General features: G+C 52.3%; 4 protein-coding genes across 4 annotated transcripts; 2 read left to right on the top strand and 2 right to left on the bottom strand.

Annotated features, from left to right (window-relative positions):
* Positions 1–1,117: 1,117 nt before the first annotated feature.
* On the top strand, positions 1,118–4,767 carry PV06_02179 (uncharacterized protein). Its single transcript, XM_016402829.1, has 3 exons — positions 1,118–1,823; positions 1,872–3,183; positions 3,430–4,767. Exons 1-3 carry the CDS (start codon positions 1,727–1,729, stop codon positions 4,454–4,456), a joined length of 2,436 nt encoding a protein of 811 aa, XP_016266726.1. The 5' UTR covers positions 1,118–1,726; the 3' UTR covers positions 4,457–4,767.
* A 247-nt stretch (positions 4,768–5,014) lies between these two features.
* Positions 5,015–7,250, top strand: PV06_02178 (uncharacterized protein). Its single transcript, XM_016402828.1, has one exon. It carries the CDS (start codon positions 5,308–5,310, stop codon positions 7,225–7,227), a length of 1,920 nt encoding a protein of 639 aa, XP_016266725.1. The 5' UTR covers positions 5,015–5,307; the 3' UTR covers positions 7,228–7,250.
* A 118-nt stretch (positions 7,251–7,368) lies between these two features.
* PV06_02177 (uncharacterized protein) lies at positions 7,369–9,272 on the bottom strand (the record flags this gene model as incomplete). Its single annotated transcript, XM_016402827.1, has 1 exon — positions 7,369–9,272. The coding sequence occupies exon 1, from the start codon at positions 9,094–9,096 to the stop codon at positions 7,369–7,371; it is 1,728 nt and encodes a 575-aa protein (XP_016266724.1). The 5' UTR covers positions 9,097–9,272.
* A 4,032-nt stretch (positions 9,273–13,304) lies between these two features.
* Positions 13,305–14,970, bottom strand: PV06_02176 (uncharacterized protein). Its single transcript, XM_016402826.1, has 2 exons — positions 13,930–14,970; positions 13,305–13,870 (listed from the first exon to the last, which is right to left on the bottom strand). Exons 1-2 carry the CDS (start codon positions 14,635–14,637, stop codon positions 13,583–13,585), a joined length of 996 nt encoding a protein of 331 aa, XP_016266723.1. The 5' UTR covers positions 14,638–14,970; the 3' UTR covers positions 13,305–13,582.
* Positions 14,971–15,013: the final 43 nt, after the last annotated feature.

The following is a 15,013-nucleotide window of genomic DNA, read 5'->3' as shown; positions in this document are numbered from 1 at the left end:
GTCTCGGTTCCAAAGGAAGAGTAGATCACCACGCTGGAAAGCTGGCTCCATAGAACCACTGAGAACTACCACAATTGGCGATGGAGAGTCTGAGACGACCGAGAGGGATTTCCATAGCATAAAGGCCGTGGACAGAACAAGTGCGAAGTTAAGGACTTGTGAGAGGGATTGGCGAGGATTGGAGAGGTAGGGAGCGAGTGATGATAACATGGCTGCAGGTTGCTGTTGATTTTGAGAGTCTATGCAGTTGGATGTCAGGGCCACCGGGTAGTTGATAGCATCACACTTTGTTGTTGTCAGTCTCTAATTCTAATAAAATGCTATAGTATGCACAGCAGCGTGAAAGCCAGGTGGCCGCAGTTTGTAGACACCGCAGCCTTACTAGCAAACAACTGAGGTAGAATCATCCCACCCGACATTTAACCGAAACGCGATAATTTTCGAGGCCACTCTATTGCACCTCAACATCGACACTACAAGTTTGCAAGAGATGTTGATAGCTATTCTCGAAAATATGGACGTGCATAGTACCCTTACGTATATGATGCTCAGAATGCTGGGTGATGCTGGTAGTGGTCAGGATGCACTATGATAAGCCTTCAATGATTGACAAGCAGGCAAGAGAACTGCCTCGATATCGCCTGCTATGGCAAGATAAAAGATGAATTATGATATCACAGCAGTGATTCACAAAGTACGGAGTATAACTACCCGGTAAGGATGGTTTCAAAGCTGGCAAGGGTCTTTTATAAAAGACTTGTATTGAATTGCATACCGAAAAGAAGCATATGAGGGATGCATACTGTAGATCTTCGCGCCCGGGAGCAGCCTTTGGTATTTAAATAGTGGTCTTTTTGGGGGGGCGCTGGCCTATCCTGGGCGCCTATGGTAGGTAAGGTAGGTGTTTCTACGGAGTAGACACGGAGTACGGAGTACCTACAGTAATAATACTCGTACTTGTAGCCAACCTAACTTGCGCAAGTCCCGAGCCTATTGTAAATAAACTGCAATGTCCACTTTTCGCGTTATACCCAAAACCGCTACATGTTTGTCAAGGGCCATTCATTGCCAACTCATCACTACATCACTTCAAGTCGGCTACATTGAGCAACAGTTACTTGGCTCACGACCAAGTCCTCAGTGAGACAGACGACACTAATCTCTATTGACCTACCACACTCTTCCTCCACAATCCACGCTCCCTGCAGAGCTAGCCAGCCCGCCGACTTACAACAGTGCGCAGGAACCGGCAGAACAAATTCTCCTCCACCCATTGTCCAGTGATTGCTACGACGCTCACTTGTTCTCTTGATAGGCTCTGAGGCTCCCGACATAATCAGCAACATCGAGCGAACGAATGATTGACTCGAGAAGGCAAATCCGTCGCTGACTTTGGCTTGTTCTCGTCACCTGTTCTACACAACCTTCCCATCGATTCACTACCTCGCGACAAACCTGGAAAATCTACGCAATTTGTATCACCTTGACCGGAGGTCTTCTGCAAGCTCTTACTTGTGCTGCAGCCGCCTTATCAACCAGGCCAGTCGGATCCCTTGATCTCGCATACGCCGTGGTCTCCTCCATATCTCAATTACGGCCCGATCCCTGACTGCCGACTCTATTCAACGTTCCGAGAGAAAACATGTTGATGGCAATAAAGAGAAGGAGCATAATTGACGAAACACATTGCTAGGTGACAATCTCGTGAGGCCACTCCACGGCGACAATGGTAAAAGCGGATGTGAAGCGTGACTATTATGCGGACTTGGAACTGCCCTCCACCGCCGATGCCGAAGAGATTAAGAAGCAGTTCAGATATCTTGGTATGCAGGACGTTTTCTTCGGCTTTTGATACATGCTGACCTCAACAGCGAAACAGCTCCATCCCGACAGGAACCCCGGGCATGAAGTGGAAGCCGTGCCCAAGTTCCAGGCCGTTCAGGCTGCCCACGAAATCCTAAGCGATCCCGTCGAGAAATCAAAATACGATGCTGCGCGAGCAAAGATCGCCGCAAGGAATGCCGCTGCTGCTGCTGCAAACTACACTGACCCCTATGGATTTGCGAGATCGACCACTACCAAGCAGAATTCGACACCACATTTCCCATTCCCACCTCCTCCAAAGGCTACGCAAAGAGGAGTGCCCCAGACACAAAAGCAACAGGCCTCGAGAGGTGCAGACAAGTTCAATGCCTTTACTCGGAACGCACCTCAGTCCTGGGACAGGGCGAGGTTTGACAACGCAAGAGCAGATGCAGCTCGTGGATTTCCAAACATGAGGACGACACACCCGACTCAGAAGATGCCCCCAACAGCGCCCCGCCAGGCTCCCACTGCACCAAAGCCACAATCTACGTCGGATGTTCCTCACGTCCCCAATGTTCCACCAACAACCTTTCCCGGTCTATCAAGAACTGCAAGCACGAGAAAGCAAGGGTATACACCCGGGACTCATGGCACAGATGACCAACAAGCTCCCCGGTCGGCATATGCCTACGTGAGAGGGACTCGGGGGCCACCACAGACTTCAACTCACATGTACAACCAAGATGGAACTCCCATGCAGTCACCTCCTATGTCAAGAGTTAGGCCTGGTGTCAGCCCCTTGCGACCGACTCGTTCAACCGATTACACTATGAATCAGGATTTTCCAGATGGCTCTCGTCCATCTTCAAGATATGCTGGAGCAGGTGGTGAGAGGACGGATATTCATGGAGACACCATGCATCACAGATCGTCAAGCGTTCGAAATTCCCCAATTGACCGTCATTGGGACGAACCCGGGCCCTTCGGAAGACCGCCTTCCAAGTTTGAACATGTTCCTCGACATCGTAGTGCGAGTCCAGGCATGAGAAACGCGGGGAGACACGCTGAATTTTCTTCCGACACCTCATCCGACGAAGACGACACCTATAATGTGAACGCGAGACCAAAGGCAACACCACGGAGCCGACCTAGACCTCGAACCGCCGCCTTTGCTGACAATCCAGGTCTCACCGGGTCATTCCCTAGTACTAACTACACTAGAATCGTGGATGACAGCAAATACCAGTTTCCCGCCCCCGAATCCCGAGAACCATCTCGCAAGCCATTTGCTGGTGAACCTTTTCCTGCCACCGAAGAGCACAAGATGAGTGATGCACATGTTAATGGTGGGCATGAGGAGGCTTCGGACGGACCCAAGTATGCACGCTCCCGCACCCTTTCTTACCCCTGGTCAACCCGAACAGCAATTGGAGCGAACCCTTCACGTTCTGCCTATCGAGGCCTTTCGTTCAATGGTTTTCCGGCTTGGGCGGTGCCAGCGTCCGTGGTTCCACGGATGAGCCCGTCTGCTAGGAAAGGAACAGGCCCATTTGTTGCTGCGCAGAGCCCTATTGCGAATCGCGTACTTCCCATTTGTAAGGAACAAGCTGACCCGAGTCATAGTCGTGAGGCTCAACCGCCGTCCAAATTTTCTGCTGATGAGTGGCATGACAAGTTGAACGTCGACGACATTTTCCGCCCGACCGATTCACAAATGCGCAAATCACCGTCCAAACTGAATCGTAATGGTAGTAAACCCGGTACTCGTGGGAGAGGGATGTCTAGAGGGGTGGAGCAAGAAAGCAGCTCATCCGCTGATCGTGCTGAGGACTCCAAGGCCAAAGCAGCTGCATTCCAAAAGGGAAAGTTACCACCGGATTGGGCGACCAAAGTGAAGCCAACTCCACCTCCAGGAGAGACACGCACCGCAAGTGATCGGACAAGCCACGGTTCACATTCCACGGATGATTCGAGAGACCAGTATGTGGTAGTCGAGGAAGATATAATGGACGTGGACGATACGCCTCCTGTTAGGACCAATTCCAATACGACTCGCTCGAATCCTACCGAGGCTCACTCTAGCAAAAGACGCTCATCACCTGATGGCGGTGTGAATCTGCGAGATTTCGCACAACAGGCACCCTTTGCTTCTTCTGCAGCTGGATTGAAAGACCTGGACGATCTCGCGGCACACTTGCCATTCGAGTCAAAGTCAGAGGAGAAATATGAGAAGCCGTCGACTAGACTGCGAGCTCTCAATCTGCCGAAGCCACCAAAAGTGGTGGTTCCACCGGCAGCAGACCGGTTGGATCAGGCCAACTTCTTGCAGTACGTGGACAATATGAACGCGTACATGCAAGACTGGAACCATTTCAATGCCAAGATGATCGAACATTTCCGAGGTCGACAAGATCGAGTATGTGGCACCATGTCACATAATTGGATCAGTATGCTTGGAGATGGCCCGGATGCTGACAAGGTAGACGAGAATGGGACACAAAAAGCGGGTTATGCTGCATATCTACAATGGTTGCAGGATGATGCTCAATGCCGACAATGGTGGGATCATGCCAACGAGAAGCACTTACAGTGTATGGAGGACCTGGGACGTATTCGAGAAGTCGCCAGGCGAAAATTCCGTCCGTCATGATGTGGATGATGAGCGGAGGATTGTACTTTTATTCGGATCGCTTCTTCGAGCATCGAGTGGGAGATGAAGATCAAGGTCGACTGTCAGCAAGAAGTGCAACACGAAGCATTTCCATTTGAGCCCATCTTTGTCTTGTCACCCACGAAATGCTTTTTTCTTTCCACTTTTCTCTCTCAATGTCTGATAAACTCTTGCAGAAATGAATTTTATGACCAGCCAGTTGCATTGGAAAGGGACTCGGAGGAAGCAATAGCAGAGAGAAGAGAAGAACGGCCAGATACAGAGGTGATAATGAATAGATCAGATCAAATCAGATCAGCAACATAATATCCATCCTGACTCGGTTTCAACTCCAGACCAGGTACTCCATACTCCGAACTCCATACTAAATGAATGTACTCCATCCTTGGTGTCTTGTAGATGTGACTTTGAAGCACAACGGGCCGACATTGGGCCAATCAACAATCGAGACGCGGATAAATACTCGGTCGACAAGTGTCTTTCTTTGTCTTTGTCCTTGCCACTTCGGTTTGTACAACTTGTTCATCATTTCGACTGAATGGAGATCATGAAGACTTTTATCCACCGTGTGAAGGAAATGTATGTACACTAAGATAACGTGGTGTGGAGTGGCTGCTCTGGCAGGCAGAACCACGATCAATGAGACGCTTTAAATTGTCTGGATATTTCCCAAAGAAATCTCTCCGTTCTCGATGACCATTTCCTTCCTTTTTTCTTTCTTTTTAGACCAGTCTACACGAAATTTACTACTCATCGGGCCTTTTCTTCCTTGAGAAGGATTCGAGATAAAAACGAATAACACAATCGTCATTGCGAGAAGTACCGATAAAATGGCCAATCCTACAGCCGTCAGCATGGTCAAACCACCACTCCGACGCGCGTGGTGGAAAGAAAGCAGCGTCTACCAGATCTATCCCGCCTCGTTCAAATCCGCTTGCTCCATAGTGTCCAAGAGCCGTGACGGCGAGGACGAAATCAAGGGCGACATCCGGGGCATCATCTCACAGGTTCCCTATCTCTCCCGGTTGGGGGTCGACATCGTCTGGCTCTCACCGATCCTCCAGTCCCCCCAGGTCGACATGGGCTACGACATTTCGGATTACCTGTCGATCGACCGGCTCTACGGCATCATGGAGGACCACGACGAGCTCATCTCGGCCCTCCACGCTCGCGGGATGAAGTACGTCATGGACCTGGTGGTGAACCACACCTCGTCGGAGCACGCCTGGTTCTTGGAGTCGCGCTCTTCCAAGACCTCGCCTAAACGGGACTGGTACTTTTGGAGGCCCGCGCGGTACTCGGAGGAGACGGGTGAACGCATGCCTCCCAACAACTGGGAGTCGGCCTTCTCCGGCAGCGCCTGGACGTGGGACGACGAGACGCAAGAGTACTATCTGCATCTCTTCGCCCCCGAGCAACCCGACCTGAACTGGGACAACCCGGAGGTCCGTGAAGCGGTCCACGACGTCGTCCGGTTCTGGCTCGACCGCGGGGTCGACGGGTTTCGCATGGACGTGATCAATTTCATCAGCAAGACCCCCGGGTTACCCGACGCGGACGTCATCAAACCTGGGTTTTTGCAACCGGGGACTCAACACTTCGCCTGTGGCCCTCATCTCCACGAGTACTTGCGGGGTTTGGGTACGATCCTACGACGGTACGACGCCTTCAGCGTGGGGGAGATGCCGGGAGTGTTCGACACGAAAGAGATCATCAAGGCCGTCGGTCAGGACCGGGGGGAATTGGCCATGGTCTTTCAGTTCGAGATTGTACAAATGGACGGGGCTCGGGACAAAGGGTCGAAATGGTACCACCGGGATTTCGAACCCAGCGAATTGAAGAGGGTCGTGGACAAGTGGAACAAGTTCATGATTGAGAATGCCGGTTGGAATGCCGTTTTCATGGAGAATCACGACCAAGGTAGGACCGTTTCGAGGTACGCCGACGAGAGTGACGAGTACAGAGGGAAAAGCGCCAAAATGTTGGCGGCTCACATGGCCCTTCAGAGTGGTACGGTTTTTGTCTACCAAGGTCAAGAATTGGGTCAAGTCAATCTCCCAAAAGACTGGGGGATGGAGGAGTACAAGGATATCGAGGTTCTGAATCATTGGAAGACGGTGTTGGAGGAGTACCCGGACGACCTCGAGATGCAGGAAATGTTCAAGAAGCAGTACCGATTGATCGGTCGAGATAACGCCAGGACCCCCATGCAGTGGGATGACAACGATGAGACGTACGGAGGGTTCTTGTCAGACACCAACAGACCAAGAAAGGGTGTCAAACCATGGATGAGGGTACATGATGATTTCAAAAATTGGAACGCAGCAAAACAGGTGGACGACCAAAACAGTCCTTATCATTATTGGAAAAGAGTCTTGGATTTGAGAAGACAGTACAAGAATTGTTTCGTCTATGGAGATTTTGAAATGTTGGACATGGACCATGATTGTGTCGTCGCGTACGTCAGGACCGACATGGCGATTGAGACGGGAACAACGTCAACGACAAAAACAAAATGTTTGGTCTTGACGAACTTTTCGGGGACAGAAACATGGTGGACCGTCCCATCTTCAGCCACCGAGATCATGATTGATGAACAGACAACAAAACTAAAGGCGAGTGCCGTGGTTGATGATTTACGGAATTACAACGACGCAAAAGACCAGACCAACAAGGTCAAAAAGGACGAAACGAGTGGACAGTGGAGTATACTCCTGAGGCCTTGGGAAGTTGTTGTCGCCATGATATAACATGGCACTCTACAAAGTACGCTGTAGTAGGGGGCGGGAGGGGGGGCTCACACAAAAGGTGCAGGCGACACACACAAAAGTATGTATAGTACCACCTAGTCTATGTATCATGCAATTATGATGCAAGCCACCTATCTAGATCTATATATGCTTTCTATCTTCCCGATCTATGGTCGTTTGAGCCTCCACGGTCTCATCTCTAATCTTGATCGACTCGCCGTCGCCACCACGGGCATCAGCATCCTCCACACAGACGGTGCCCAGAACGTCCTCTTGTCCAGCCTGACTGACCAAACTCCTCAACATGGCCTCTTCGGTCCTGAGGTAGGAGCGTCGACCCTGGACGAACCAAAACCCGAGTGCAATCACCAACATGACCCCAAAGACCGCAATGGCCCAGTTCATGTTGGCGGGTTTCGGGTTGGGGTCGCTCGGGAAAAAGAAAAACACCGTGGTGACGACACAATACACCAGACTGACAATGTTGGCGGCGAGTCCCCATCTACCCAGCCTGAACTCTCCCTGGACGGGTAATTTGTCTCTCCCTTGGATCAACAGTACCGCAATCGGTATGCCGTAAGAGATGGTCAGGGCGATGGTGCTGACGCTCAGGATCGCCTGCAAGACCGTGTTTGCAAACAAATACAAAACCCCGACGATGCCGATCAGGACTCCCTGAGCCCACAGCGCTCGAGTGGGGACCCGCCAGTAATCGCTCACGACGGCGAGTTGTTTGTGCCAGGGTAACCCGCCGTCCCGGGCGAAACCCCAGGTCAATCGGCTGGCCGTGGTCATGATGCTGACGTTTTGTCCGACGCCATTCACGATGAAAAACGCCAACAGGACGGCCGCGCCCGTGAGGCCGATGGTCGAGAGGCACAACTCGACGAACGGCAGGCTCGCACCGGTCAAGCCTTCGACACTCTGGACGCAAAACAGGCAGACCATCATGAACAAGAAACCCGAGACGGCACCGATCAGGACCGAGAGCCAGATGATCCGGGGACCGTTCCTGCCGGGTGCCGGAAGCTCCTCGACCATGTGTATACAGGCGTCAAAGGCCGTCAGGCCGTACGCGGACTGGATCAGGCCCGTGAACCATACCACCCCGCTCGGCCAGGACGTGTTGTTGATCCAGGTCCCAAACACAAACGAGCCGGACTGGTAGGCCATTCCGGCCTTGACGCCGACGGAAATGAGCAGGGCCAAGGCAAACGCCAGGAACAACGCGGTGAACTGGACGCCGACGACGTTGTTGATCCAGGGTAACACGCGGTCCCTACGGCAGGCGACGATGTTGACCACGGTCAACAGCGCCGTGAGGCCGATGTAGATGAGGAACGAGAGCCACGAGTGATGGGCGCCCGCCCAGTCGGGGCTGAACAGCAACTTCATGGCGAGGATAAAGTTGGTCATGAAGGCCGTCTGGGAGGCGGTCAAAGTCCACCACCCGAAGGTATTGATCCAGGCACACATGTAAGAGATGAACCGGCCCGTCGGGGTAGGGAGGATGCGGAAGATCCAGTACGCCTGTCCCAAAGCCGTGGGCATGGCACTGGTCAATTCGCCCAACGAGACAGCCACGCAGAGGTTGCACGCCGTCACCAGAACCAGACCCCAGAGGATGCTGACGGGCCCGCCTGCGGTCAGGCCTGAGGCGAGGTTCTGCGCCAGGGTCGACCAGGTCCCCAGGACCGTGAAGGCGAGCGCCAACATGCTCCATAGGTTGAACTGGCGCGGGAGTTCCTGGGTGTGTCCGAGCGTGGCGAGGACGTCGGCATCTTGAGAGACTTGGGCATCGCGGCGTGATGACGGTTCACCCGACAGTGAAGACCTTCTTCGGTTGTTGTGGCCGTTGACTATTGTCATATCTTTTGTTGTCTGTAGCTGTAGTTGTGGAGGACGGAGGTTTGTAGTCTCATTTGCCAGGAAGTCGAGAATGCAGTGTTTGAGATGTTTGCTCGGAAAGGAGGGTTTGATATTTTTCTTCAGTATTCCTGCCTGTCCTTGGTAGTTGAAAAGGACAGGGTCGTCGACGGTATTTGAATAGTTTTGTGTGCTGCTGCAAGGTGCCTAAGGTCCGGCAACGCAAGGCCGCTCTCTCACTGCGCCTACTTACCCCGGACCTCTCTTCTTTTCTCCGCCCCTCCAAATTCAAATTCCGAACACACGCACGCCTTTGTGCACACTCCCTTTTGACAAGCTTTCGTGTATCCAGTGGGCTCCCGATGGATTGGGTATGTATATTGGAAGCTTGTATCAGAGGGGCGATAATAGGGTGTGATGCAAATTTCGTCCAGGGCCCAGGGCGTATCCGTGGGTAGACTCGGACCATCGTAAAGTGATGTGTTTGGTCAGAGTTCAATGACCGGGCGGAGCAACGCATCAACTTTCCTTTCTCAGCTGCACGGACTCTCCATACGCCTCCATACGTCAGTCAGTTGTTCTCTTTGAATCCAGCCCCCGACACATATCGTTTACCAAATGTCCGAACGTACTCGTATACTTGTTGTCTTTGAGTCAAGCTTTTTGGATTTTCCCAGCTCCTTTGTTATCCGTAATCGCCTTGACATACCTGTCTCGGCTAATGAAAGGATATGGCCGCCGATATTCGGTGGCCATAATGGTCGACGCCTTCGTCGGGGATTTCCTCAATCAACAAACAGGACGTGTAGTATGTTGCTAATCTGATAGAATTGCATAACAGTACCGGAAATCGATCAGTCAAAGATTACGAGGCAGGTCGAAACTGTGATTGCGATTCCGACCGGTGTGGAGTGTTCCAGAACGCTTCCAAAGGACATTGGTGTTGTTGATGCTGGCCTTGCAGAGATAGTCGTAGTAGTTGTAACAGACTTTCACGATATCAATATGCCTAGATCTCAATTATCAGTTGCAAGGTCTTTGAGATGTCTACTGTAATCTTCGTTCATCTTCTCAAGGTGCCGATATTGCAGTTGCGTTTGATCCGACATTTCGAGTCGTCCTTCCTCACCAGTGGCCAACTCGAAACACAATATGTGGATTTGATTCATAATAACAAACTCCCCAGAACCATTCGGATGCATCGATAAGCACTGGTACGTCAAGCAAGATGGAGTTGTCCTTCTCCAGATCAGGAGCAGAACGAGGGAGAAGGCAATACGGCGAATCAGGAGCCTTTCCGATCGACGCTAATCCTTAAACAGCAAGTACAAGCGCTGTGTCCTCGAGCCATACAATCTTCACCTTTTGTCGTCCTCCTCTGTCCGTACTAGATATAAAGCACAGTCAGGGCCACAGGGACACCTTGAACTCCCGACAAATCTCCCTCCTATCTACCTGACCTCCCAGTGAATATCTGTACACCACCACATATACAATCACCATGTCTTTAGATACATTGTCGATACCGGGGTACACGATTCATCGTGATGAGCCCAATGCTTTCAGTGCCCCCGTCGACTATTCACGGTATACTCCGCATCCTCTGGGTAAGTCACATCGATGATCTTTTCCAAGCTCCAAGGTATCAATTATCAACTGACACATCCCATAGACCAACTCTCAGTCCAAGAAATCCCATTTGTGGCCAGACTGATACGGGAATTCGCTGCTCCCAAGCAACTCAAGTTCAACTGCATCACGCTCCGAGAACCACTCAAGAACGAATATGCCGCCTTCAAATCAAAACGAGGACCGCGACCGGCGCGCCGAGCCTTCGCCATCGTTATTGAGCAAGGCGACTCCTGCAATGTCGCCGAGGTCGTCGTGAATCTCACCACCTCCAGAGTCGAGGACTGGAAACCGGTCAGCGAGGTGATGCCAACGCTCACCCTCGAGGACCTGGACGTCATGGAGCGAATCGCCCGCAAGGACTCCCGTGTCATCGAAGCCTGCCGTGGTCTAGGCATCACCGACATGTCCAAAGTCTTCCTCGACGCGTGGGCCATAGGTGTCGATGAGCGCTATGGCTTCGAACGCCGTCTCCAGCAGGGTCTGGCGTACTACCGCAACTCCAAATTCGACAACCAATACGCCCACCCGCTGGACTTCTCGGTCATCGCAGACACGGAGCGAGAAGAAGTGCTCAACGTGGACATCAGACTGGTCAACGGCGAGAGAACCGCCGTCCCTCTCGAAGAGCACAACTACCTCCCCGAGTTCATCCAGAAGGGGTACCGTCCTGACGTCCTCAAGCCCATCAACATCACCCAACCCCAGGGCGTCTCTTTCCACATGAGAGGTAACGAGCTTCACTGGGCCGGATACAAAATGCACATCGGCTTCAACTACCGCGAAGGCATCGTCATCTCGGACGTCAGCATGTTCGATCACCATGAACAACGCGACCGCACGCTCTTCAACCGAATCAGCGTCGTCGAAATGGTCGTCCCGTACGGTTCGCCCGAGAAACCGCACCACAAGAAACACGCCTTTGACGTGGGCGAATACGGCACCGGTCTGATGTCGAACTCCCTCAAACTTGGATGCGACTGTAAGGGAGCGATCCACTACCTCGACGGTGTTGTCAACACGGGCAAGGGTGAGGCCGCCGTGATCAAGAACGCAATCTGCATCCACGAAGAGGACAACGGACTGTTGTACAAGCACACCGATTTCCGCGACGGAACCGTCGTGTCCGCACGGGACCGCAAACTCATCGTGTCCCAGATCATCACTGCCGCGAATTACGAGTACGGCTTCTACCACACCTTCACACTCGACGGAACGTACAAGCTCGAGGTCAAGCTGACCGGCATGTTGAACACGTACTGTATGCACCCCACCGAGCAAGCGGCGCCATGGGGCACCCAGATCGCGCCCAAGCTCAACGCCCAGAACCACCAGCACATCTTCTCGTTGCGTGTCGACCCCGAAGTCGACGGTCCCAACAACTCGGTCGTGCAGAGCGACGCCGTCCCTTCGGACGAGCCCGTCGGGTCCGAGGCCAACTTTTATGGCAACGGCTTCTATTGCAAGAAGACGCCGTTGCGGACCTCCCTCGAGGGCGCAGCAGATTACTGCCACGAGACGAGTCGGGCGTGGGACATCGTCAACCCATCGAGCATCAACCCGGCATGTGGGAAGCCTGTCAGCTACAAGATCATCAACAGCTCGTGTCCCAGGTTGCTGGCGAAGCCGGGTAGCGTGGTATACAATCGTGCGGCCTTCACCAGGAAAACTCTCTGGGTCGTCCCGTACAAGGACTACGAGCTCTTCCCTGCCGGTGATTACGTGTGCCAGTCCACCGGCCAGGAGAATCACCCGTTCAACTCGACCGTCGCAGATTGGGCCGCCAGGAATGAGTCCATCGAGAACACGGACATCGTGTGCTACGTTCAGTTCGGTCTGACGCACTTCCCGAGGACCGAGGATTTCCCCGTCATGCCAGCCGAGCCCGTCAGTGTCATGTTGCGCGCGAGTAATTTCTTCAAGAAGAATCCCGGGCTTTGGGTGGCGCCGTCGGCATTGTGTGTCGACACAGCGTCCAGAGATGCTTTTGATCAGTCATGTTGTGCCGTGAAACAGCTCAAGCTGTGACCTTTGATCTATCTCCCGAGACGAAACGGTAAAGGGGCTGGAAACTGGCGTTTGAGCGTACATATTGTTAAAAACATATCGAGCCCGTAACTATCATGATAACTTGTCACGTCAATGAAGAATGAAAATCTGACCGAAAGTGCCTTTGATCCGAACAAAGGTCTCGCCCGTTCATGGTCAATCATATGCCTTAAAGCCACCGTTGGCTGATATTGCACCGGTCTGACCAAAAGGCTTGGAGATCATCTGCAGAAGCTGCGATGAATGAAGGCATCATAGAGAGAGACAAGCGCCATACGTGACGAGAAGTGTTTCATTTGCACGAATCCTGTATCATTGGATTAGCGCGTTGGTGATCATCTCTTCTCTTCTCGTCTCTTCTCAGTGTCGAGTCTTTTTCCTTCCAACTGTCGAATTTAGAACTTCTGAAACATACCTAGGTAGGTATGTTGGCTTGTCCGGCTCAACTATACAGAGTCGATGTGATGCATGGCAAGCTTGATGTCACTTTTGAACAGCCTATCAACGCCGACTATCGAATAGAATAAAGAAGAGTAAATTTACCTACATACCTAGGACATCAGAAGTCATTCAATGCTATTTTCCGACGTTCATTAGAGAGTCTGTTCTGGCAATGGGTCAGATTCTTATAAGCAAACTGCAAAGACAAGCCAATCGTGCAATTCACACATGATTCCAGATGAATACTCCTCTGACATCCGGGGGGATCTATTCAACACAATCAAAAGCAATCATATCAACCTACCCAAAGTTTTCAAGTCCAACACCCGCCTCGTTGATTACAGGTATTTACCGAGCACACCGCCCCCTCCTAAGCATACTCTTTCGTGACGCGATCGCACCATTCGAACAATTTCGCCGCCTGCCCATCCTCCTTGACCACCTCATCCTCCAAGTCCTTCCTCACCGAAGCACGACGACCCCACGGTGCAATGAAGAGACCTTGATCACCCTTCATGGTCAATTCCTGCGACAAGCCCGCGTACAATTCGGTATAAGCACCAAACACGGCCGGGTACAGTATCAGGTCTATGAGGCGTCGCACGAGCCCGCTGGTATGGCGCTGGAGATCCGACTTGAGGTTTCCGGGATTGTACGACTGTTTGTTCATCAAAGTCATTAATCGGTTTTTCTAGTGTCTTGAAACAAAGTACTCACATTATGCATCACTCCGTCCCTCTCACCGAACCTCTTGGCGAACTCATTCCCCAGGAAATAATTCGCGGCTTTACTGATTCCATAATTGGTCCGGATACCATGTGAGTCGTCCAGTGTCGAGACGCCGTCGGACGCACTCTTCCACGCCATGCCACCCTTGGGGCTGCCCAGGTCCACGGCGAGACTACCAGCCCAACTCACCCGGACTGTTCCCGTTGGCTCGGACTCGGCCGTGCGCTTGAGCACCGGAAGGAGCAACTTGGTCAACAGGAACGGACCCAGGATGTTGGTCTGGAACTGGAGATCCATGCCCTGAGCCCCCTTGGACCCCGCGGGTGGAATCATGACGCCGGCATTGTTGTCCAACCAGTGCAGTTTCGACTCGCGGCGCATGAACTCTTCGGCCGTGCCTTTGATGGTGGTGAGGTCAGAGAGGTTGAGGTGCAGATACTCCAAAGCGCCCTTGGATGAAGGGTGGAGTTTCTTGATCGACGAGATGGCCTCGGTGGCTTTGGACTCCGAGCGCGCCCCGACGTAGACTTTGGCGTTGAGCGAGTACAGGATCGCCGCGACGTGGTAGCCGATGCCCGTGTTGGCGCCGGTAATGATAAAGACTTTGCCGGTCTGGTCCGGGAGGTTCTTCTCCGTCAGCGTCGGTTGAGGGAGGAAGAAGGATTGATTCCAAAAGGCACCGAGGGTATGAAACATTTTGTTTGTCCTTTTGACAGGGATGTGCTTGTCAAGACCTTTTTTATGATGACTTTGTGGTGCGACGTCGGGCGGTAAATGACAATGATATTGCTGGACGGGCGAATGGAAAAAGGTCGAGAGATGATGTTGAGGTCAAAGTAAACAAGGAGTCGTAGTGGTATGAGAAAGCCACGGAAAACGGATCCGGAGTAACGCTTTTGCCGAACCTCGTTTTTACCAGGTTCAGTACAGTAGAATCATGCCTACGTGTATTTATACAAAGTAGTTGCACTCTCCTTCTCCCCCTGATCCGTGCGCAACGACAGGCAGCAGTGTTTTTGGTGATTGCTACGACAAACGGAATATGGCCACGCTGAATGGTTTGATTGTTTTT

The sequence above is a fragment of the Exophiala oligosperma genome (genome assembly GCF_000835515.1).
Source record: "Exophiala oligosperma strain CBS 72588 unplaced genomic scaffold supercont1.2, whole genome shotgun sequence".
NCBI lineage: Eukaryota > Fungi > Ascomycota > Eurotiomycetes > Chaetothyriales > Herpotrichiellaceae > Exophiala > Exophiala oligosperma.
The sequence above is the reverse complement of the archived record's forward strand: the minus strand, read 5'-3'. Positions and strand labels throughout refer to the sequence as shown.